The sequence below is a fragment of the Eupeodes corollae genome, chromosome 1 (assembly GCF_945859685.1).
Source record: "Eupeodes corollae chromosome 1, idEupCoro1.1, whole genome shotgun sequence".
Taxonomy (NCBI): domain Eukaryota; kingdom Metazoa; phylum Arthropoda; class Insecta; order Diptera; family Syrphidae; genus Eupeodes; species Eupeodes corollae.
The window spans coordinates 59,909,639-59,933,588 of record NC_079147.1 but is presented as its reverse complement, the minus strand read 5'-3'; the positions used below and the strand labels follow the sequence as shown (position 1 = coordinate 59,933,588).

Genomic DNA, 23,950 nt, shown 5'->3' with positions numbered 1-23,950 from the left:
CGTGTTGAGAATTTATAAAATATAAAAAGTCAAGTAAAAATGAAAAATTCCACAAATTCTTTTATGTGAAAAAGAGAAACTCTACCGCACATAAAACCGTTTTAATTAAATCCGAATTAGTGGAGATATAAGTGCTTTTTATTTTTTAGTTTCCCACTTTTCTTTTCGCATCTGTATCACAAAAGAAAACACACTTTTATATGAAAACTAATTAAAATTTAATTCTTTGTTTTTAAACAAAGACCGTAAAAACTGTCACCGTAAATATTTTTCTGCATTTTTATATCAACTTGCGCTGGAGATTTACCAGAAAAAAGTTAAAATAAAAAAAGAAAACAAAACAAACACAAAACCGAGATATGCTTTATTTTGATTTTGATGCGAATCTAGGATACTACGAGTATCTACTAAAGTGGGACTCACCTGGGAGCAAGCTTCATATGTCTCGGGCTTAACACTGTGTTTTTTCATGCCTTTGCCCAAGCTTCCACCTCCTGAGAGATTGCTACCGCCACCGCCATTGCCACCGCCGCCGCCGCCGCCGCTACCACCACCACCAATCCCGTTAAGATTACCACCGTTCGGATTTTTGCCAGAGAACGGCTGGCCCGGTTTATCTTCCATAGTGTGCGACAGGGTAGATCCGGGCTTTATGCGAATGCCATAGTAGTGATACTTGGAATTTCCACGAGTACCCAACCGACGAGTTCGCAATCCGGAGAAAACCGAACGAATTAACTTGCCGAAGCTTGCAGCATTTACTGGCTCCGATTTGTTTTCGTTGCAATGGTGCATGTAGTGATTGTAGAGGGTTGAACGGGGCAGACTTACTCCTTCCGCCGTCTCATAGTTACGTGTAAGCCATTTTATCTGTGGAATGGAAGTCAACACCCATCATATATACCTACTTTATACTTTTCATGTACAGCGCAAATTCAAATTTATATGAACATTTTAAGGGATGCAGTGCAAAGGAAAGGGAAAAGGAAAAGGAGTGAGGACGAGGATGAGGATGAGAAATGCATCTTTTTAACTTACCGTTGCCGAGGCAATCTTGTTGGCATTTGCCAGGTTGTTCGAATCTCCCACATTGAGTCCTCCACTGACAATCACACCGTTACCGCCGCCACCAACACTTGCATTGCTGCCACCGACAGCAGCTCCGCCACCTCCACCACCACTTCCGGTCCCACAGGAAGCAGCAATTGATGGAGTTGTAGAGGTTGGTGTTTGTGCTTCCTGCAAGTAAGACACTTCCTAATGAAGAAGAAAATTTTCAATATATGAGTTATTTTAGTGATGCGAGTTGCCAGCATAAAGCCACAATATATAATAAAGGTATCCTTACGGATAAGCTCGGTGGTGATTCGCGGCTTTGCGATGAGGAGTTTAGGAGAAGATTCTCCTCGACAGGAACTAAATAAGGCAACCCGGATGCATGCGATGGGGGAGTATTCGTTGTAGAGTAGTTGGCCGTAGTTGAATAATAAGATTGGCTTGTTGTCTGATAATCACCGACGGGACAGAAAGGATATGTCCTGTGGGAAATTTTATAAATTTTTGTTATGAGACATATTATATAGATTTTTGTTTTGTTTATCTTACATCTGCGACTGACTGGAGTTACTGTGGTATAACTCGGTGTCCACATATTGCACTTGATAGGAATTCTGACCGCCGACGGTGTCTTGAGTGGAAACTAATGATGATGAAAAGGAAATTAAAAAATATGCGTTTAATAAACAGTAAATAATTTCGTAGGTAAAATGTAAATGTATTCTTACATCTAAATAAAATATGTTCCATTATTTCTCTTTAAGAGGTTTAGCTGTTTTTGATTCACCAATTTTTTTTTTTATAATTTAATTTAATGTAAAATATAAAAATACAATACGCGATAATAGAAAATAACAAATGTTATTACACTACAGTGGCGAGGCGTGACTTATTTATAAAGTTAAGTCGGAGAAAAATGAGGGACTAGAAAATATATCAGAAATGTACTTGCTGAAAAAGATCTCCCAACTGAAGTAACAATATTCGGAAGTGTTAAAAACAATCTACTCAAATTAAAAATTTGAGGAAATGTGTCGCGTAACATGTCTAAAATGAGTGCTAAATCTTCAAGGTGACGAAGGGATGGAGTTGTATGCAAAAACTTTAAGTTCATTTTTTAAAGCCGCAAAATCGAATATTCCAGGAAAAATATTTATTAAACAAGATATTTTTTCATACGGCATTGTTGCTACAAAAGAATCCTATTTCGATTTATTAAGAATGTTAATCTAAGAATACTAAATTAGTAAAAGATTTATATCTTGCATTAAGTTGACCTATAATATTATCTTTAATTTCTGTACAAAAAAGCCTTTATAGCGCGTTTTTGAATCCGTTTCAAACAATATCCTTTTCAATGCCGGTTCTCCGCAACTGTTAGCGTTTAGACTTTCGAAAATTGATTCAAATTTCTCAATGAAATCAGAGCCAAGCCAAGCCAAGGTTCAAAACATTCTATTTCTCTCTTTGCGATTTTAACATCCGTTTGTTTATTTGGAATCAAATTGAAAAGAACACCAGAAATATTTGCTTTCTAATTTAATGAATAAGCTCAAAGGAGGGGTTGAGTGTCCAATTTCTACAACTTTTTTTTCTTTAAGAAATTAAATTTCTTAAAGTCGTTATTTTCATCTAACAAAAAATCTCTCAAACAGCAATCTATTCCTATAAGAGCCATTGTGACTTTTAAGTTACTAAAATTTAAACAAAATGCAACCACATTTCCCAAATTACTTCCAATTCAAATTTTGTACACACTTTTATTCATACACCTTGCACTGCAAATCTGCCTCATTAATGTTGGCTACTTGTGCCACTTAATTAAAATTACAGTAACTTTCTGCCAAAAATAATTCCACTACGCAATTTTGCTTAAGTGGCAACCCCTACTTCTTAAACTTCGTCCGCCGAGAATGAAGGAAAATATCGAATAAGTCGATAGAAGATGGGTTACGTTTGGCTTGTTTTCTATACAGAATGGATGAATTTTTGTTTGCTCTATGAATAACAAGTGTAGTGCGTCAACGTACTGCTTTGCTTAGGCTCAACCTGACATGTGCAATGCGTATTTCTCCGTTTCCAACAATCTTGTTTGTTTTTGCACAAGCAAGTGAATTTTCAGATACATAGAAATTCATCGAAGGAAAGGCGGTGAACATCGGGTTATTTCTATGCTTAAGAAAGCGTTGGTTGAATAAAGAAGCATTCGCCTAGAGAGAAGTAAAAGAGGAAACGGGATAGAAAACAAATTTTGCTCTATTCAGCGAAAAAATAATAACCCGGCATACCTTTGAAGAAGAAAATACATGTTGATTAAATTATTGTAAGTAATGTCGATGTCACAAGGGTTGCTGTTGTATAATTTGTTTATATACATGATGCATGAAGTTTTTCTTGTTGATATTGAGATTTACAAAAGGTAAGTCGATAGGAATCGACTTATATGGTGCCTTCGCCACTGTTACACTATGAAGTCAATGTTTTGTATTGGTTATGAGCCGACGACTGTGGTACTTTTTAGAAAAAGTATGTCATTGCTGAAACCACTATCAAATCTTTACTATCTTTTTCCTCATGAGTAAAATTTTTGGTACACATAAGGTTTTTAAAAAAGTAATATTGATCACTTGACGAGATCTGAAGGTTTCTTAACAAGACAAACCCAAGATATTTGGGTTCTCATCCACTCTATTTTTATTTCAATATAATTTTTATTACGTTTCAAACTTTACTCATAATCTAAAAGTGATCGCTACATTTTAAAGCTGTGTAACCTTTGAACCAAGGGCGGATAGATGAGTTTTTACTCACGGCTTAAAAATCTTCTTTAATGTTTTGTAAAAGATTCTAACAAAATTTTATAATTGTTAAAATGACAACTTTAGTTACCAAATTATTTAGAACACTGTTGTCCAGCAAGTTATGGTCTAAATATTTAATTTGGATGACTCATATGAAAGCATTCCAAGATTCCAACAGTTTTCTAAATATGCCATATTTAAGAGCTAAACTACAAGATCTTAGAGGGTTTTTGGTATGTAGGAAATTGTTTTGAAACGTTGCTTTGTTCCAAAAACAAAACACACTTTTCTTGTTTTCATTTATATTGATGCAAAAATTTAAAAATCCAGAAAATGATAGAGGATCTGATATGTAAAAATGTCTTGCTTTTTTGACGTAGTTTTTTTCGAACTCAATTTCCGGGAGTCTTTTATTACTATCGCTATCAATCTGCTTATTCGTATTTGGATCTTATAAAGGAGTCAACAAAACTTAAAAATTGTAGAGACAAAAAGGTTTGGTTCTGGAATTTAAGGAAATAGTTATATTTAAGAACATAATTTCTCTAAAAAAAATAAATTAAAACAAAATAAGGTAATTAAACAAATAAGTTGGGAAGAAAAGTTTTGTAGTACTCACAAATTACATGTTTCAAAGCTTTTATATCAATAGATATGAAACGTTTATTATGTTTTTAATAAGCCATTAGTTTAACAAAAGTGTCACTTGATTTTTTGGGACATTTGTTTTATTGAAATTTGTGTTTGAATCTCAGCTCTAGAGCATCCAAAGCAAATTCACTTCAAAAGTAGATTTATTTAATTTCTTAAGATCTTTTGTATTCAACACAAACCTAATTTTGAAAGAAATGAAATGCACGACTGGGTCGCAAGAACTTGATAATTTCTTCCAAAAGGTCTGTTTAAAAATATTGCCTATATTTTAAGATTTAAAAATGTACCCCCAAAATAAGTTCTTCTTACAAATTTAAAAGCCCTTTTATTTGTCAAAAAATCTAGTTTTTTTTTATTTTTTTTTTGAAAATCATTCTTGAGAAAACTTAAAAACAAAATAATGATTTTTTTTAAGGGGTACCTTTTTGGAGCAATACGAAATATGTTGTAGAAAGAACCAAATTAAGAACACAAAATTTTGAGAAAGTTTTATAGAAATCACATGTTTGAACCAAAAAATTTGTAATGCTGTAATTTTTTGTATCAATAAAATGATAAAAACTCCTTACTCCTTACTGAAAATCTTAATTTCAATCAACACAATTGTTTGGACTGTAGGGGCCAGGAAAGACAGACAGACGGAAGAAATCGAGGCACTCACTTTTTTCGACTTCTTCGTAATGTCATATTTGATTAAAAACTCTAGTTTGAAATTGTTTACTAATGCAAAACTTGCTATATAGTTCCTATATGTCGCAGCAAAAATCACTTCAATAATCACTATTTATGTGTGTCAAAAAAATGTAATAATAAAATTGAAGGAATTCAAAGGCAACTTATTATAAAATTGATGATCTCTTATCCAAGGTTTCATCTTAAGAACCTAAAAAATAATTTGAATTGAAAGTTTTTTCAAGTTCTAAATTGAGCGGAAATCAAAATTTGAGTTGTTTTTGACAGCAACGTTGGTAAATTACTAATAAATCTTTACTTGTACAACTTAACTGTATAAGGTTTTTGGCTCAAAGAACCCCCACCTGGATCGTCAATTGGTCAAAACTTGATGAATTTGTACTGTGTTTTTGGAATAGGGCTGAATATTCGCTTCATATTATGTTCTTGGTCCAATCTTTGTCAAAAGTAGTTCTTTTAGCAACAAAGTTTAAGTAAGTAAAATACAAATGTTGTTTTCATATAGTTTCATAAGGGAATTCCTACGAAAAAGCAAACAAATTATCTCCCAGGGGGGGGGTCATGACCCCTATGACCTCCCCTGGATCCGCCATTGCTTTGAACAATATTGTTTATACTCGACATGATCATTTAAACACTGTTATATTTCGCACATAATATCATTGATATGGCTTTCAAATAAAGAAAATATTAGAAATCCATATTGTCAAATTGAAAATGTTGACATTTCTCTAGTTTTCTCTGAAAACAATAAAACAAGTTTGTAAGCCGGCTAAGGCTTAAAATCCCATTCCGACTACGCACTATCAAGTACCTATTGCAGCCATCAAAACAGGTTCTCCTGCTTCAACATATCAGTTCGGTTCCGTTCGGGCATAGCCCTACTTAACCGAAGAAGCTCTGCTCCGCCTTGTGTCATGAAGTCCCGATTGTACAGGAGTCGCCTATCCACTGTTCGTCGTCTGACTTGGTAGATTAGCGGAACTGAAAATCTATCCTGTATCAGACCGCACATATCTAAAAAGAGGAATGCCTCTGGTGGAATGAAGCCGCTCAAACGTGCACTCTCAAAATACTCGCCGTTTGGATAGAAAACCCGAGACATAGCTCTTGCAATGTGACCTCGAACGAGTTTTACTACGAAATTGTCAATTCTGTTCGTATGAGGGTCATGTAGCAAATTACCTTCACTCTGGGGTCAAGCCGACTTCTGTAAAACAGGCGTTTCGTCATAGCGAAATATAATTACTGATCTACTTCACTGCACTTTTGCTCTCTAATCGCTGCCCGTGAAGATCAACGCGCCAATTCTTGCTTATACCAAGCCTGCTCAATTATAGGTAAAGACCCTTTAACCATACGGTGTAAAAGGCCTTTTCCAAATCAACCAGAATAGCATCTGTGCATTGCTTTTTTGATTTATTCCATTAGGTATCGAAAACTAGTTTAGACGCATGAATTGTATTATGAGCCGCCTTGAACCCGAAATGTTTATCCGGAATAATTTTGTTGTCCGCAACCCACTTATAGTCAGAGCCCTGTTGATTATCTTTTCGAAAACTTTGCTGATGCTCGGAAGGAGACGTATCGACCGATTCCAACGCACTAACCATCACGCCATGGGTTTAGATTAATTTTACAATGTATAAAATGTCGATAGCGTCATTGGTTCAATTAAAAATTTTTCGTTTATAGAATTGAATGAATTTTTTTGAAAGCCCTTTCTTCAAATTTTACACATGACGCACTTAATTGGGTGTCAAAATAAAGTGTTTTCATTAATATATGTATATGATACATTTCTAAATGTATTTAAAAATGTACTTCATTTGAATTTACAAAAATCCTTATTAGTTATTACTTCTTCACTTTGCTTAAATATAGAACTTTCTGCTGAAACGGCATTTTAGAGAAATGGGAAACAGCGACCATCAAGCATATTGAAAAATTGTAGTGATTCTCTTTGTTTGCCTCTGTTGAAATTGTTCAACAACTCATTGTCCATGGGGTTCTTTTTACCAGAATGGAAAGAAGCATTTCTTGTTCCTATATTCAAGGCAGGTTCTAAAAATCTAGTAGAAAATTATAGAGGAATCTGCAAGCTCTCAGCCATCCCCAAACTTTTCGAAAGTTTGGGTAAAGATAAAATAGAATTTATGATAAAGGAATGCTTATCTGAGTCACAACATGGCTTCGTATCAGGTCGGTCTACTGTGACTAATTTGGCTGTTTTCTCTTCATATGTTCTAAATGCAATGGAGAATAAATGTCAAGTAGATGCTATTTACACCGACTTTAGTAAAGCTTTTGATTAGGTAGATCATATTATTTTACTGAAAAAGCTTCAATATTTTGGTTTTCATTCTGAGATGCTTGTATGGATCTCTTCGTATTTAGAAAGCAGAACTCAACGAGTAATTATTGACCACAAAGTTTTGAGAAGTATAAAATGTATCTCCGGCGTTCCGCAAGGGAGTCATCTTGGCCCTTCACTTTTCCTAATATATATTAATGACATAGTTGACATAATACAAAATTGTAATTATCTACTATATGCTGATGATTTAAAATTGTACTTTAAAATCAAAACCATTGATGATTGTGTAAGAGTTCAATAAGATTTGGACCATATTTCTACGTGGTGTTCTTTGTGTTTTGTGTTTTAAACTTAATATTGAAAAATACAAAGCTTTATCATTTTCTAAATCTGCATTAGCTCTTAATTTTACATATAAAATTGAATCGAATCTTTTGACTAACGTTAACAATATCAAAGATTTATGCGTAATTTTTGATGATACTTTGTATCCAAAAAAACATATAGATTTCATTGTGGCTAAGGCGAACACCCTAGGTGGTTTCATTAAAAGGAATAGTAAAGATTTTACTGATCCTTATGTTTTACTAACCAAATATGCTAATGTGATTTGGAACCCATGCTGTAGAGTTCATTCTGATAGAATTGAACAGGTCCAAAGGCGGTTTACTAAATTTATATTTCGTAAAATGCGTTGGAATTTAAGTCCAGACTATAAAGCTAGGTGCCAATTAAATAATTTAATAAAAAACCTGAAAAAAGCAAAACTGTGAAACTTCAAAAGCGATTGATACGTTTTCAATGAAAAACTAAAGTTTAAAATTATATATTCAAAAAGAATGGATTTCGATACTCCGCACATTGTGGAGTATTTGTCTTTTGAGTAAGTAAGTAAAGGCGATTTGTTTTCAAATATATGCCATTACTTATTTTTAAATATCATATAACTTTATATGTTCCTAGAACGATTTAAATAATTTTGAGTTAGAAAATAGGAAGAATTTGACATTTGCATGTAAGCAGGTCCTTTTCTTTTATAAATTTAACTTATTATGAAACTTTTGTTTTAGTTACTGAAGTTAAAGTTCAAAATATTAATTACAATACAGTATGGAAATTATATTTAATGTATTAAAGTCCCACAAACTCTACGAAAATAATAATCTAACATTCTATCTTTGCAGACAACTTTTTTGAAGAAAAAAATAAAAGTTATTTTTTAAATTTTATTGTAGGTGAAGATTTAAAGCTTTCAATATTTACAATTTATACGCAATAGCAATAAGCTTCAAATAAAATAACTATGTAGGAACATCCTGACGGATGTACCCTTAAGTTATAAAATTAATGTTAAAAGCGATGGATGAGGGACTCATTAATGAAGTAAGAAAAAAAATATAATTATATTTAATCAAATAAAACAAAAATGAAAAACTCAAGCAAACACATCAAAAGCAAGGAAATTTATGTAAGTCTTTTTATAACTCTCAAATAATTATATGCAATCGTGTATCTATTTCACTAAAGTCCAAAGAAAAGAGAAAAAAGTAAATATTTCTTAAAAATATTGGTTCGATTCTTTCGCATTTAATATTTGTATGCATGGTATTAAATAAACAAGATGCAATAACTAAAAAAAAATGTCATATGAGCTTTTTTTTAATATCACGTTAATTATGTAATCCATACAATCCGCTGTGTATCCAGAATTTTCGAAACATATTTTTTAAACTTTAGAGAAATATATGTGCTTTTGTGGCAGACAACTTGGAAAGTTAGTACTTGGAGTTCTACGATCAACCCAACCAATAATTCTAATAGCATGCTTTTTATTGACAAGTAAAGGCTCAAAGACTACAATATAGATGAAGGTGGTAGATTTGCATAACAACTTGATTAAAATAATTGTTTTAAGGTCGAGTTTTGGTTTCTATTTACCTACATATGAAGGTATTTGAAACCTTTTATGGGCTAAATTGTAAAACACCCATCAGAATGAAGCAAGTGTTCATTATAGGAAGTAGCGCTATTATGCATTAGACAATCATTATTAAGCCGATATTTAAGACTGAAAGGTAAATGATAATTTATTGAAACATTAATTTTGATGATATTTTACTAAGTAACCTCAAGTTCAAAATCATAAATTTTGTTTTGTCAAATACAATAAAGTCAATAAATTTAAAACCATTTACGTAGTATCTCTAGATCATCATTTACATTAAGGGGGTATTCTGGTCTAGAGACATGAATTTTTGGTAATTTTTGAAGAGCTGTAGAAAAAAGCAAGCAACAATTTTACCATCAATTTTTTTAAACATTATTTATTCGCATTAGAAGCATACAAAAAAAAAATAAAAAAGTAAAAAAAAATCAAAATTCCGTTAGTTATCAGCTGATGGAGTGGTGCGTCTCAAAAATTTGGTACGTGACCATACCCACGATTTTAACTCTCCTAGAAAACTGAAATCAAAAACTAAAAAATATTATTAATCTACAATAATGTCGCAATGTGTGGAACTACGGAAAAGTTACAAACATTTATTTTTATAAAATGGCGACTGCCTAAAGAAAAAAACAAAAATTTTACCACTTTTTTGAACATTCTTCGACTTGTTAAAAATAGTAAAAATAAAAATTTATGGATGGCCGTAGTTTTAGACGTAGACAAGTCCCTAAAGATGACTCTCTTAAAATTTCAAGTAAATCGGTTCCGCGGAACCTGAGAAATCGTGGGTATCAGATTCAAAAAGATAGTTCTGAGAAAAACGAGTTTAAGGTACCCCATTATGTCTTTTGTTCCATTAGTTGCAGCCCAACCGATTTGGGTGGCTGCTCAGCAAAATACTTCTTTCTCCGAAAATAATTTGAATTTGGGAAAATCCTCTCGTAGACATATTCTTAAATAGTTAAACTATGAAAATACGAACAAAAAAAAAATCGATTTTTTTTTTTTTCTAGACCAGAATACCCCCTTAAATAATAATTAGCAATCATTTTTCAAAGAATTTGACAAAGAAGTATCATCCGCAAAAGCAACGATAATGCCCTTAAAGCCTTGAACAAAAAGCGAGTTTACAAAGAAATGGATAGGTCCTTAAGCAGATCGTTTTGAAAACAGCTATATTAATAAAATTCTCAGAGCTAAAACTATTCCCAAGCCTTTGTTTTCTTTTCATTTAATAAGATTCTAACCAACCATACAATTTACCTCTAAGTTTACCTAAAGTTTATTTGCATTATTTAGAGATTTTAAATCTACAGTTAGATAACCGAATTCGAATACACCAATACCTCACTTTGCGTCGTGGTTACGTTCCAAAAAAACACGACTTATATTGAAACGACGCAAAGTGAATTATAATTTTTGTATAGGAAGCCATATAAAGGTTGAAGGAAGGTTCCAGAGTGACGAAAATACTCTTTTTAAAAAGAAAATTCAACAAAGTAAATATTTTAAAAGCGAAAATAATATTAAATTCTATTACATTCATAAAATAACAAAAATAACAATTAAAACAAAACTAAATAGTCAATAAATTTATATAAAAAAATCACTATCTAATGAGTCTATATTTAATGTCGTTAATCTACTTTTTTTCTTTATTAAAATACCTGTCTTATGTTTGCTGAACAGCTTAGAATAGAAAGAGAATACCCGAGTTTTAATAGCATGGCGTGTAATTTAAATCAAAAGTCATTGTCATCTTTAAAAAAAAAAAACAAACAGAATTGTTTTCTTGAAAAAAAAATTAAGACTACAACCCAAAACAACGCAACTTCTAAAATCTAACGACGCACAGTAAAAATAAGTACTAATTCAGCATCGACGCAACTTTGAAAAAACGCAAAACGAAACCACGCAAATCGAAGTATTGGTGTACGTACATGCTATTACATACAATAAAATATTTGTAATAAAATAAAAACAAACATTAACAGTAAAATGATATTTAAAAATTAAAAATCATCATCAGTCATCAGCAAATAGAAGTTGAACAGAATTTTCGAAAGTATCAGGTAGCCCATTGACAAAAATTATGAAGAGAAGTGGCCCAAGATGGCTACTTTGGCGAACACCTGCGGTTACCAAAACAGGACTTCAAAAAACCATATTTTCAATTTTAACAAATTGAATACGATTCTTAAGGTAAGAGTATAATCATTTCAAAAGATTTAAGTGAAAAACAAAATAAATTAATTTTCTCAACAAAATTGAATGATTTAATTTATCAAAAGCTTTAGTAAAGTCTTACCTTTATCAATGAACAAAGAAGATGGTGCATCAGAATTGTTCAAGATGCTATAAATTTTACCACAGAGTTTAAAGACAGCTTCCTCGTAGAGCTATAAAGCTTTATTAGTCACTAAAAATATTTGTTTTATTTAAAAAAATAGCATTCTGCAATTCGTCCCTTATTAAGCTTTTTTTTAAACTAGTAGTAGGGATATGGGAAGTTATTTGTTTAGGGTTGAAGTGGTAACTTTTTTATGAAGTTGGCAGCAGCAAAAACTCCCTTTTCCAAGCTTCAAATATCAGAAATACAAATTTAAATATTAGATATCAATTTATTAGAAGTTCGAGTTTTTAATGATGTTATTATTTTATGAATTCCTTCCAATGGCGGATCCAGTTTGTTTGTTTTTTCGTAGGAATTTCTTTCAATTCAGAACTAATCGTATTGAGTTAATGGATATTACCCCCATTATATTTGTAATTATATATTCTTTGCATATGAGAACATAATTTGTATTTTACTTCCTTAAACTTTGTTGCTAAAAGTACTACTTTTAACTGAAGACTGGACTGGACCAAGAACGCAGCACAAACTCATCGATTTTTTTGATCCAGAGGGGGAAGGAAGGTTCATATTAGCCATAAAGCTTATACAGTCAAGTTGCATAAGTAAACATTTCATCTACAGATTTGTTAGTAATTTAACGACATTCACCAAAAAGTAGTTCGCTGTCAAAAACAACTAAAATTTTTGTTTAAACTCAATTTAGAGTTCAAAAAAACTTTTAGTCAGCTTTAAATTATTTTCATAAAATTTGTTTCTTAAAAAAAGATCAAATATTCGGGTTCTTAAGAAAAAATCTTGAATAAGAGATCATTAATTTTATATTAAGTTGCCTTTTGATTCCTTAAACTAGCCTTCAATTTTATTATTAATTTTTTTGACACACATAAATGGTGATTATTGAAGTAATTTTTACTTGCGCCGCATAGGAACAATATAGCAAGTTTTGCATTAGTAAAAAAAAATCGAACTAGAACTTTTAACATGACATTGCGACGCACGACACGGTAGAGAAATTAGACTGAGAGCCAGCAACAGAAAAAGTAACGTCATTTGTTTAAGAAAATATTTGGTCTCATTGTATAGTCTGAATATAAATAAACATTAAAATAATTGTCTGCCACTTCTCCGTTGGTGGGGAGGGCGTTGGTAAGGGGTTAAAGGGGTAAAAAAACTAGGACAAAAACGTGATATCATTAAAGCTGATTTTTGGTGTGTTGACGCTTAATAATATTTTATGTAACATATCAAAAAGGCAGACAATTTAGGTGGTACGAAGATGGTGGCAGACTTAGGGGAAGGTCGAGAAAATAAGTGGCTAATTACGCCATTTCATTAAGCTTGAAAAAGGTGTTAAAATTTTTAAAATGTTATTTTAATCCTATAATCAAAAAGGCAGACAAATATTGCGAGCCGAAAACCCTGGCGGACATAAAAACACAAAAAAAATGTTATTAGTAAAAAAAAATTAAATAAAATGAACAAATTGAACTTTTCAAAAAAATCTGGTTTTTACTTTCAAATATTTTATTCTCCATTCTATTCCACATCGTAATTGTTGAATGGAACATCAGGAGTGCTTCCATCGTCATCACTATCTTCATTTTCTTCATTATCTGTCAAAATAATTTGGTAAAAATTTGCAATTATTTTTTAAAGTAAAAATGAGTTCATATTGTACATTACAAGTGACATTCATATCCTTATTCAAATTTTCTGGTTGAATTATTACGTCATTAACCAAAGGTGGTGACTGCTTGCCTTTAAACCAAAGCATAGTCTCACCCAAATTACCGTTTAATAAGGTAGCATTACAATAAGAATGTCGGTGTCTGAGCACTTGATAACAATGTTGGCCTTTAAGTTAATGTTGCAAATGTGATAAACTATTTTCGTATCAGCTTCTTCATGGGGCTCACATGATAAAAGCTCATCAATAGATATTTCTACACGATCATTTACAACTTTATAAGAGTAGCATTAATCGAACTTCAAATTAATTATTTTATTTAAATTGAATGGAGCCACTTCATCAGTCTCCAAGTGTGAGATTAAAAATCGTACAAGAGCTGTTTTAAAGTTTGCCTTTAGGAGTTCCTTCACAAAATCGGAAGGTCTGACCTGATCCGATACTGTTATCACGTAGGCACAATCTTCAAAGCCGTCCCTTCGCGAACGTTCATTATCTTTAATGGATGGTGAAAAGTATTGATCTAAAACAAGATCAATCCATTGATTGATACCATACCAAATGTTTTCGGAACTTCTTTGATTAAATGCAACATGAAAAACCCGTCCAGTATGACAATATAAATATTCGGTGGTGGATGACTCACTACTCTTTTCTCTAATAGCTTCATGAGAGTTGACTTGTTAGCCTTGCACATTGATCCATCTAGGTGACACATAGCCATAGGTATAGGTGTTAGAGGATATGACAAGATCTTTGCTATATCTATTTTGTCTTCCATCGAAACTCCAAGCATTCGGCCGAACAAATCTCGCTGCATCTTCACTTCCTGCATTTTGCTACCAATTTTAATTAACTTTTAATTTGATGTAGCAGAAAAGTTAGAAATTACAATTCTTTTAATAGGGTTCTCAAATCTGTCGTCGGCTGCCGCACATTCCGAAATAAAATTTTCTCGTAACCTCTGCCCTGTTTGTTCGATGTTGAGAAGGAAGTTAGCTATATCATCTGTAGCAGCTCTCCCAGTGGCAATGTTGAACAGAAATTTCTCATCCAAGTTTGATTGAAATGGGTTCATATTTGTACTAACAGATTCAATAAATTTGTGCAGATGATTAGAATTTGTTTTAATTTTGCTATGCTCCAATTCTCCCGAAATATCTTGCTTGTTTTTTTAATATAGTTTGTTCGTAAACGTAGGAAATTATAGTCGATCTGATAATGTGACTTTTCGCCCACCGTTGCCTAGCCAATATGGAATTCGTGAAGTGTGCAACCCCTGTTAATCGCCGTGCTGCATCTGCGTTGACAGTTTGCTCCAAAGTGATCATGGGTTGTCTAGAAAAATTCTTGTTGGTATGTTTCACACCAAAATTTCCTTTCTCAAAAACTGCTTTGAGTCTTTGATGACGATGGAAGCACTCCTGATGTTCCATTCAACAATTACGATATGGAATAGAATAGAGAATAAAATATTTGAAAGTAAAAACCTGATTTTTTTGAAAAGTTCAATTTGTTCATTTGTTTTAATTTTTTTTTCGGTTTTTCGGCTCGCAATATTTGTCTGCCTTTTTGATTATAGGATTAAAATAACATTTTAAAAATTTTAACACCTTTTTCAAGCTTAATGAAATGGCGTAATTAGCCACTTATTTTCTCGACCTTCCCCTAAGTCTGCCACCATCTTCGTACCACCTAAATTGTCTGCCTTTTTGATATGTTACATAAAATATTATTAAGCGTCAACACACCAAAAATCAGCTTTAATGATATCACGTTTTTGTCCTAGTTTTTTTACCCCTTTAACCCCTTACCAACGCCCTCCCCACCAACGGAGAAGTGGCAGACAATTATTTTAATGTTTATTTATATTCAGACTATACAATGAGACCAAATATTTTCTTAAACAAATGACGTTACTTTTTCTGTTGCTGGCTCTTAGACTAAATCGAAACAAGTGGGTACTCCGATTCCGCCCGTCTGCTGTCTTAACTGTCCCCTATAGTCCAAACAATTGCGTTGATTGAAATTAAGGTTTTCAGAAGTAAGGCGTTTTTTCATTTTATTAATTCAAATTTGTTGGTTAAAATATGTTTTTTTTTTTAAACTTTCTCTAAATTTTGTGTTCTTAATTTGGCTTCTTTCCACAAGAGAGGTACCCTTCATAAAAACTTTAATTTGGTTTTTAAGTTTTCTCAAGAACTAATGGACCGATTTCAATAATCTATTCTTTCTGTGGAAGCTCTTGTCAATGATAAAATTGATGATGTTTTGTGATGATCAAATATGTATTTTTTTTTAAATATTAATTTTGTTTACAAAACTCAATATCTCAAAAAGGGGTCGACATTTTTTAAGGAAATTTAAAAGTAAAAAGAATATTTATAAGCACTTTATTCTGTGCTTACCAAAAATATTTTTAAGACAAAATTTAAAATGATTTTCGAAAAAAAAAAATAAGTTAATCCAGATTTTTTGAGAAATAAAATGGTATTTGAATTTATGAGAAAAACTTATTTTGCAGGTATACATTTTTAAATCATAAAAAAAAGAAATATTTTTAAACAGATTTTTTGAAGAAATTAGCAAGTTCTAGTGACATAGGCTACCATTTTATGTCTTTCAAATTGATTTTCTGTTGAATACAAGAGATCTTAAACAATTCAATAAATTTACTTTTGAAGTGAATTTGCTGTGGATGCTCTAGAACTGAAATTTTAGAACGAATTTCAATAATATAAATGTTCCAAAAACAGTGACACTTTTGTTAAACTAATGGCTAATTGAAAAATATAATAAACGTTTCATATCTATTCATACAAAAGCTTTGAATCTCTTTAGATTTGAAGTGAAAAGAGATTCTGAAACGTGAAATTTGTAAGTGCCACACAAACGTTTCTTCCCAACTTATTTGTTTGATTTGCTTTTAAATATTTAATTTTTCAGAGAAATTATGTACTTAAATGCACCCATATCCTCAAATTCAAGAACCAAGCATTTTTCTCTCTACAATTTGTAAGTTTTGTTGACTCCTTTAAGACCAAAATACGAGAAAGCAGACTGATAGCGATAGTAATAATAGACTCCAGAAAATTGTGTTTGAAAAACCGATTTCAAAAAAGCCCGACATTTCTTCATATCATTTACTCCATAATTTTCTAGATTTTTGGATTTTTTTTCTTCGCATTTATAGAAATAGAAACCAAAAAAGTATGTTTTATTTTTGCAAAAGAAGTTACGTTTTAAAACAACTTCTCGCATTTCTTTGTGAAATGCACCAAAAACCTTCTAAACTATTGTGATATAGCTCTTAAATATGGCATATTTAGAAAACTGTTGGAATCTTGTAGGGGCTCATCAAAATTAAATTGTTAGACCGTATCTTGGTGGACAACAGTATTCGAAAATAATTTGATAACTAAAATTGTCACTTTGGAAATTGAAATGGGTAAATGTAACGTTAATATAAACATTATGTTATTTAAATTTTGTGAGCCTCCTTTACAAAACATTAAAGAACATTTTAAAGTGGTGAGGAAAAACCCATCTAAGTGTGTGACTTCCCCTGATTAAGAGCCTGGATCTACTCTTGATTCCTTCTGAACTAAAATTTGCAAAGAAAAAACTTATTGGTTGAAAACTATTTTCACCATTTTTATTTTCAAAAGATTTAAACTTTGTAACTTTATTAGGATTAGTTTCATTAGAGTTTTCAGTCTGTATCACGATATTAACCTCAAATTTGTTTCTGTTCAAAATACCATTTCCTATTTTCCATTCTTTTTTCGAGTTGCCTAAATTTTCAGCAAGTTTATTAAAAAGTGTCTCTACAAACGGAAATTTGACTTTTAAGTTTTTTATTTAAAAATATTCACTTGAAAAAGAAAAAAACATAAGAAGAATATTATTAAATATTTACCACCACAGTAGGATATATTATTGTGACGCCTGTACATATCGCCGGCGACGTGTTTTCTTTGTTCCTTCGAAAACTGATATATTCGTGAAATAAAGTCCGGTTGATGCATTCAGTTGTTGTTGGTTTTTTGAAAATTTCACGTAAGTGTCCTTATTTTTTTTTTAACTTTTGTCTTAAATTGAATAATTTTAAAAGGAGAGGAAGTACACCACAGCAAGAAAAAGATTACTTCCGTTTTTTTTTTTAACTTTAAGAAGTTTTTTGTTTTAAATAAAAAAGACGTCGACGATGCAAACAAATAAACATTGACACCCGAATGGAATTAAGATAAATGTAACGCGACACCAAAGTTCGCCAAAGGTCGTCACTATGGGCAATGAACTAGTTTTAGAGGCCGTGCACTCTCAAAGCAGTATAGCAGTAGCAGGAGTTGTCAGTTGGCATCAGGTATAAGTATGTACTAGGTGTATATAGCTTTGTATAGACAATCGAAGAGTACAAAGTTTAAAGTGCACCAATTACAATTTACAATAACAAAACACAAACGCACAACAAGAATCCATTTCATTGAAAAAGTAAAACAAAATTGAAAATTGATCCCATTCAAATGGTTTACATCACCACTAGTTACAGCCAGGAGCAGCCGAGCCGGGTCGTCGTAGGTACGGCGCGCGGCGACAACGAACGGTAGCAGTAGCGGGCGTATGGCGAACAAATAAAATAATCAAAAAAAAATAAACTCAAAACACACAACACAAAAACAACAACCAGGAAGATATATGAAAATCGGTCCACAAATTCTGCTGCACCAGCCAGCCAGCATCAGCTAGCACAAGCAAAAGCTGTTGAAAGTGAAAGGAGTTTTCAAGCAGTAGCAGTAGCAGCAAGAGCAACAGCAACAGCAACGGAAACAACAGCAGCAGCAGCAACTACAACTGCCACGTTACGATATGAGGTGCTTTTGTGCCTAGCAACCGGACAACACGGTGACGGTAAAATTACAACTGAATTCAAAATCGAATGTTATCCTAGCAATATGCCTTCACATTGCCGTTGTCGACATCGACATCGACAACGTCGTCATCGTCATTGCCATAACCATCACCATCACCATATCACCACCTCCCCCATCAACTGCTATCAAGGCGACACAACGAGAATGAGATCGAGGACGAGTAAAAGAACGAGAAGAATACGGCAGCGATACCCGAACATACCCGTGACAAAGCCCATCAGCTACAGCAACAGCCACCCCGGAGTGGAAGCAGTGTTATCCTTTTCATATACCCACAACCTACCTACGTACGTACGCACAATTTGCAAATCCTAAAGATACACATTCAAAAGATCCCTGGATTTCCTCCTAACACAGGTGTATAATATGATGGCGATGACGACGGTAAGGGTGACGATACCCAGATTCAGAGTTACCTACCCGACCTACCATCCTGCGTACGGACGGACGGACATCATCCACCCAATCCGGGATGAGTTCTGTGTTTTATTATTTTTCTGCTTGCTTATTTTCCACAAACCCTTGCAGGCTAAACAGGGGATGCTCGGGCGAGAAGGACCAACAACAGGTGAAAGTGAATCCAACCCCCATTCAGCATCTGACATTGTTGTTGTCGTGTCGGATATGGCCGGATGCTAGGATGCTTGGATTTTCGAATGGGTGGTGATGTGATGCTTTGTGTTGAACCGCAGCAGGGCAGATTGAGCAAGTGAGTGTAGGGGATGAGTGTTGGCCAATCAGACAGAGCGCCTCCCCTTTTTGTATGGATGCGTGCCAGGGTTCATCCCTTATTTTTTGCTCCCGCATCATCGCGTCTACATGGATTTTATTTGTTCCCTGCACAGAGAAATGGATTCTCGCGCATCCTCCTTCCTGTTGCTGCTGCCATCATAATAAATCGTCAAACTTTAGTCCTTTATTAATTCTAGGATTTATTTCATCCAAAAGTGAAAAGGATCTTGCTCTGTTTTTTTTTTTTTGGGATTTCTGGTAAAAGGAAGGAAGGAAGGAGGGATACAAGTGTTGTAAGGTGTGTGAGTGTGTATAGTATTTTGTTAGGTTTTTCAATTTGTGATGCTTTGATGTTGTCGCCTATAAACTGTCACCACAATACTGCTAAGCATTCAAAGGGTTAGCTTATACATCAGTTGTAGCTTCAGAAACACTAGGTTCAGGTACAGGTGCACAGGCACACAACACACAGGATAAACCGAAGACTATAGCCTTCAGCTTTTGTGGTTTCAAGGAGAAGAATTTCGGACGAGTCAGCGAGCTATGATGATGATGAGGATGAAAATATGGGAAAGGATATTAGTTTATCTCTTGAGAAACCATCCAGGAAACAACAAAAACTAGGTAATATTTTATTTTTAATCGACGTCAGTGATTTTTGTTGCTTTACTTTTTTGGACGTCGATTTTGTCGATGTGTCGAGTGCTGTTGTTGTTTTTGTGATGTTTTCCATCAAAACAGAGATTGAAACTTTTTCAATTAAATTCAAATCAAAAAAGGAAATTTCTTAACAATTAATTAAGGAACGGAATTTCCCACAGAAAAGATTTTGAATACTGTTATATTTTAATATTTATCTATCTTTCTATGTGTATATTTTTTCAAGATTGGGAGAAGAGGAGAACTGGCGTGTGGGCTTGAAGTCGGATTATCTACAGCAACAATTTATGGAATTGACGAATTTTGTTTTAATTAAATTTGGAGCTTATGTAAGAAATCTGTTTATAAGGTAGGGATGAAAAATACAATTGTTATTGTTTTGTACCTTTGATACAAATAAAAAAAAAAACAGAGGTGTGGAAGTAAGGAGAAGCAACTCACAGTTTAAATTGAAATAAAATAAATTTAAGCTGAAATGCAGTAAAATTAAAATCCGATTAAAGTTTATTATTGGAATTGAACTACCCCCGCATGGATTAAATAAATAGGTTTCCCGCATGGAATTGATAATCTCTCTCTAGGACATGTGAACATTTTTACTCGACATTTATTTTTAACAATACGAATTATGGTTTAAAAAGTATGAAAACAATAAAACTATTTTAATTCAATTAAGTGAAAATATCTGTGAGAAACCAATTTAGTAAAAATATGGATACCTTTTAATATCTTGGAAAAATTCTGTTCATTGAATTTTTGTGAAAAATTTAGCAGTTTTTTAAAATGACGGGCTGAACGGGCATCTGTCAAACTAAGTTGTTAAACAAATTTTTCTTTTTGTAGTTGAAAATCCGACATCTAAGGAAATGGATCGCTTAACTATCGCACAAAGCATACAAATTGTTAAACCCTGCTACAAAAATGGTGATTCTACCACAGCCGCATATCTTGCTTTAAGAGAAGATTATGGTTTACATAATCTCCCAACTACGCAAGCAATTGGGCGAAATTGTGAAGAAATTTCAAGAGACTGGATTGGTTACAAGTATTGTAAGGCCTGTGCATCATTGTTTGGTCATACCACTTAAAATAAAGCTGCTGTAAGCAAAAGTACCAGTGTTTTTTTGGCGTTCTATGAATAGTATAGTAGAAAATTCCCAAGAAAAATCATCGGCAGTAGCCACATTTTTGTATTTAAAAATTGTTACAACTGGAAAAAGTCCTGTCAGAATAATAATAAACAAAAACACAATTACAATTTAATTTGTGAAAATTAAAAGTTAAAATTAACTTCACTGAAAAAAATTAACAAAAACTAATAAAATGGACAATTTACAAGAAGAAATGATAGGAAAACATCTGGAAATTGAATTCTTTAAAAAAAGTCCATTTAACAATTGCAGCTTTGACATAAAGTAAAAACTTCAAGAAGGGGGTTTGTTCATAGACTACTACATTAATATGTGGTGTTGAAGCGAGCTTGAAGCTCACCTCAATTCTTTCCATATCTGAAGCGAGTTGAAATTAGTTTGATTCGATTCTATTCCGGTCGGGGATGGTCTTGAACTATTCAGTTCTTTATTGTTTAACACAAATCAAACTATTTCACTTGCACTTCATAAGAAACATCGAAACAGCATTTGCGTTTAAGAAAGTGCTGTCAAACTTAATCATTTATAAATCTTCTTCTGCGGTGAAAACACCTCAAATATTTATTTAATCTAAACTGAGGTATACCTTTGGTGGGAACATAGCAAAACTTAATTATCTTTTCTATTGTTTTCTCTTGCAAAATAAGCCCAGTAAGTCCATTTTTATTAACAAAACTAAATAATATCAACAGTAACAGGTTGATTTTTTCCCCAATGGAAAACACATGATTCCAAATGCACAACCACTCAACGAACACAGCCATCGAGATACAAATGAAATATCAATTTTATTAACATTTGAGAACGAAATCATATGAGATAAATTAGAGACTCGTATAAATGACAAAAACCCATCCGTAGTAAGATTGCAGTTCTTTAACTTTTATCGGTAGTATTCATACTGCGGATATTGGTTTTGTTATTCGTGTTAAATCCTACTATACTATTGATAGGTTTTCCAACAAAACACTGACTGTCTTTCAGAACATTATGGCGTATTTTGGATATGGATCTAATCCTAGATAAATGTCAATCCCAGCTCTCGCAATAGCAGAAGCCGGCTGACCATTCACAACGTCGTAGATACGTTGAATGGGTGCGGACGGCAAACTACAATTTTTCGAACAAAATTTTCTTCAGCGACGAAGCACATTTCTTACTCGGTAGGTATGTTAATAAACAAAACTGTCGTATTTGGGGTTCTGGGAATCCTCAAGTAATTGAAGAAAAGCCATTACATCAATCAAAAGTCACTGTTTGGTGCGGGCTTTGATCTCGAGGTATGATTGGACTTTACTTCTTCGAAAACTACGATGGAATGTCTGCCACCGTCAACTCGGAGCATTATGGTAACCTGTCGTGGTAATATCAACTGACCACTAAGATCATGCGCAAAGTGGATAACCCTGTATAAGAAGAATTGTCACAATAGGGGTACAATTGGTTTAACTTGGAAACCCTTAAACATTTACTTTTAAAGAAAAAACGAGCAGTTCATAACAAAACTTTGGAAAAATATTTAATAATTATTTTTATCGAATTGAAAAAAGACACATATTAAGATCTACTTGAAATATTGTTTTTAAATAAAATATTTTAAAATTTCATTTTTGTAGCTCCTTTTGTAACAATACCATCTTCTAATGTTATATTTTTGTTAACTTGTTGTTTCCTTTTTAAAATGAAACTTATTTATTTTATATTAATTTGAATACTTTAGGCGAAGCAAGTAAGCTAAACTCAAAAAATACGGAACTCTTCTGTCAGATACGTTGTCAGCTAAGGTACGCGTCAAGGCGGTGTGTTGTTGTCTTTCCTCCGGAATCGGTTAGGCTATTGTGGATAAAAATGACCCTAAAAGAACTCTTATAAGTTATAAGATTTAAAGCACTCAAGGTGTTTATACGTTTGTGCAGAATGAAGATGAAGAATGCACGCTGCTCTATCAAGCTCGAAAAAGATCTCATCGATGCATTTGATGACAAAAAATTTTTTAGACACGGCGATGTATTGTTATGCGACTTTTTCAACATCGTTCTGGAAAGAATTGTACAAAACCGTCAACACTAGAGCCACAATCTTCCAAAGGTCTATCCAATTACTCGGATCAGTGGATCGTTTTTGAGTATTGCTACGAAAGCGGAGAAGATGAGTTCAGTGGACAAGGAAATTGCACGAAGACGCTCTGGACGAAACATCACCATGGATAGCCATAACTTTTTGGGTAGTTAAGGACTTTGTCTTCCAAGGTACTGCTAGAAGGCAATTGAGTAGTAAAGTTCTCTCTCAAACATCTAAAATAACCATCTATAAAAGACACTCAGCTTCCCTGTTCTCATTTGTAACGCTGAGGCCTGGACCCTTAATTAGGAAAGTTGAGAGCGTCTTAGGATGCTTTGAGAAAAAAATTCTTCGGGTGATTTTTGGTTCCGTCTGCATAGATGGAAAATAGAGGAGAAGATACAACTACAAACTGTACTGTACAGCGACACTGACCTGGTTAAAAGAATAAAAGTCCAACGACTTAGATGGCAGGGTCATTTAGAGCGAATGGGCATCAAAGCTCCAACCCAGAAGGTCTTCGAATCCAATCTTGAGGGACAGCGCAGCTGAGTAAGACCGCGACTCAGGTGGTGCACACAGGGGGGAGAAGAACTCAACCAACTTGGCGTGCGAAATGGAGATAGCAAGATAGGAACCGAAATAGCTGAAGACGCATGTTGGTTGAGGCCCAGGTCTTCCCGGACTATAGCGCCACCTTAGGTAAGTAAGTAAGGTGCTTGATATCTGTGAGCAGATTGCTTATAAGTTTGATAATTGCTGTCTAATAGGAAAGAACACCAAGATTCTAGCCAGGGAGAACTTAAAAACTCATTAATAGAACTAAATTGGATTTCCGAAAAAAAAAATTGGATTCCAAACTGCTTCATTCGCTCATAGAAGAAGCTTGTACCACCGAAA

General features: G+C 33.2%; 1 protein-coding gene across 1 annotated transcript in view; it reads right to left on the bottom strand.

Moving 5' to 3' along the window:
- LOC129939626 (DNA-binding protein RFX2) overlaps nucleotides 1-23,950 on the bottom strand; it is a 91,123-nt gene that overhangs the window by 16,870 nt on the left and 50,303 nt on the right. Inside the window, exons 4-7 of the mRNA XM_056047713.1 lie at nucleotides 1,606-1,699; nucleotides 1,349-1,538; nucleotides 1,039-1,257; nucleotides 424-870 (exon numbers count right to left, since the gene is read on the bottom strand). Of these exons, the coding sequence (XP_055903688.1) occupies nucleotides 424-870; nucleotides 1,039-1,257; nucleotides 1,349-1,538; nucleotides 1,606-1,699 (950 nt within the window). The remainder of the gene's footprint in view (nucleotides 1-423; nucleotides 871-1,038; nucleotides 1,258-1,348; nucleotides 1,539-1,605; nucleotides 1,700-23,950) is intronic.